This window comes from Morone saxatilis, unplaced genomic scaffold, assembly GCF_004916995.1.
Source record: "Morone saxatilis isolate NCDOM2014 unplaced genomic scaffold, NCSU_SB_2.0 Contig15, whole genome shotgun sequence".
NCBI classification, from domain to species: domain Eukaryota; kingdom Metazoa; phylum Chordata; class Actinopteri; family Moronidae; genus Morone; species Morone saxatilis.
The window spans coordinates 2687905-2689885 of record NW_023339707.1 but is presented as its reverse complement, the minus strand read 5'-3'; the positions used below and the strand labels follow the sequence as shown (position 1 = coordinate 2689885).

At 45.2% G+C, this 1981-nt stretch overlaps 1 protein-coding gene across 1 annotated transcript in view; it reads left to right on the top strand.

The window, feature by feature from the left end:
* Positions 1-60: 60 nt before the first annotated feature.
* Positions 61-1981, top strand: part of fkbp1ab (FKBP prolyl isomerase 1Ab) — an 8619-nt gene continuing 6698 nt past the window's right edge. The window contains exons 1-2 of the mRNA XM_035656681.1: positions 61-218; positions 371-418. Of these exons, the coding sequence (XP_035512574.1) occupies positions 182-218; positions 371-418 (85 nt within the window). The 5' untranslated portion in view covers positions 61-181. The remainder of the gene's footprint in view (positions 219-370; positions 419-1981) is intronic.

Genomic DNA, 1981 nt, shown 5'->3' with positions numbered 1-1981 from the left:
TGGAGGTGGTGGGCGGAAGCGTTGTTGTGTAACGTGAGTAATTGACGCTGGTCTCCCTGCAGAGAGAGAGAGAGAGAGAGAGAGAGAGAGAGAGAGACAGCTGAGAACATCCGCTGGAGGAGCAGACAGACAGACTGCGGGAAGAGTGCTGCCGGGTGCTGGGACAGAACACGCCGCTAAAATGGGAGTGGAAATCGAGACTATAACCCCGGGCGACGGTAAAGCGGCTGCACGGAAAGGAAACGCGTTTGTGTCGAGCGCACATTTGCACTTCTCTGTTTGCATGTTTATCTAATACAGCCGCAAGAACACCGCCTTAATTGCGTAGTGTGCCCGTTATATTAAGCGCCTCTTTGCTTTCTCTCCACAGGAAGGACTTTCCCCAAAAAAGGACAGACGTGTGTGGTGCATTATGTCGGTGAGTTTGACACCAGAAACTTATTACTCTGCACACTCGTGATTGTGCACATTTAGCTGCTCCACTTGTACTCATGAAGGCCGAACAAGTGGAGTGACTGTGGGCAACTGTCTGTATGAAAAATATCCCATAATCCTGCAAGTACCACAGCAAATACTGTCATTGCTCACAGGGGCATTAGTGCACAGACACTGGAGCGCTTCTATAAACGCAGTGGAGCCATGAACTCTGCACACCAGACATTTTTCACCCTCAAACCTCCCAGCCAGTGATTTCTCAGTAGGGCAAAGAGGCATGCCTGTCAGTCACCGACCGGGCTGCGTGAACATGTAACCCCTTCACCGCACTTTCACTCCCTGGAAGCGCATTTGTGTTGTAGATGAGGTGGAGTTGGGAGCGGGAGCGGTGGCGGTGCGTCCCGGGGGCAGCGCACTGCTGGATTCACCGCTGCGTAAAATAATAATAATGCGCGCTCCAGTCCGGGCCGAGCGGTCCATTCTGGTCTCACCAAGACCCGTGGGTAATGTGGTCATTTGTCTTGTCTGGAGAGTTAATTAAAAAAAAGGGAAACGCAGACAGATTCCGCCGTAGGGTTCACTCAGAGGCCCAGACAGACAGACACACAGACAGAGCAGACAGCGGGGTTTTAAATCCCGTCTGATTTCCAGCGCTTTTCTGTCTTTGTTGGAGTTTCTGGGGGGGTTGGTGGTGGCGTTGAGCGGATTATAACCGTCTGGGTTACTGCAATAGTAGCATGCTCACTGTAATATACAGTAGTATAGCTAATGATTATTTTCATTATTGATTCATGCACTGGTTACCTCGATTAATCGATGAATCATTTGGTGTACAGATTGTTGACTCTTGTTTTGTCTGTCCAGCAGCCCAAAAGCCAAGATATTCAGCCTTTTCTCATAAAAGGCTAGAAAACTAGAAAATATAGCTGGAACCAGTGAATTTTTGCTTACAAAATTATTTAAATGATTAATCAATTGTCAGAATAATCAGATTAAGTTACTGTCGAACAACTAATTGATTTCAGCTCTCATTATTTCCTTACAAGACTCTGCCAGTGGCACTGTGAGGTACAGGGCAACAACTAGTCATTAATTGATTTGTTGTCATCTGTTAAATTAATGTGTCATTTAAAAAAAATCTCTGATTCTGTTTTTGAACTGTGAATATTTTCTGGTTTTGCATGTTGATGTTCAGCACATTCACCATATCAGTCTAGCGTGTTAGCGTGCTAATATTTGCAGGTCATAAACCAAAATATTGGATAAATTATAATTCTGACCTGATGATGGCGCTAGATGAATGGGATCAGCAAGTGATTACAGTTCATCAGAGGAAACATGAATGTGTGTACCAAATGCCATTGTCATCCAGTCATTAGTTGCTGACTTTTGACTCAGAGCTACAACTGTTAACCTGATGGTGGCGCTAGAGGAAACGTTAAAGCTGCAGTAGGTAACTTTAACTAAAAAAACAATGCTATGGGTCAAATACCGACAATTTGACTGACATGTGTTTGACGATCTAGGAATGAGACTCAACAATCAA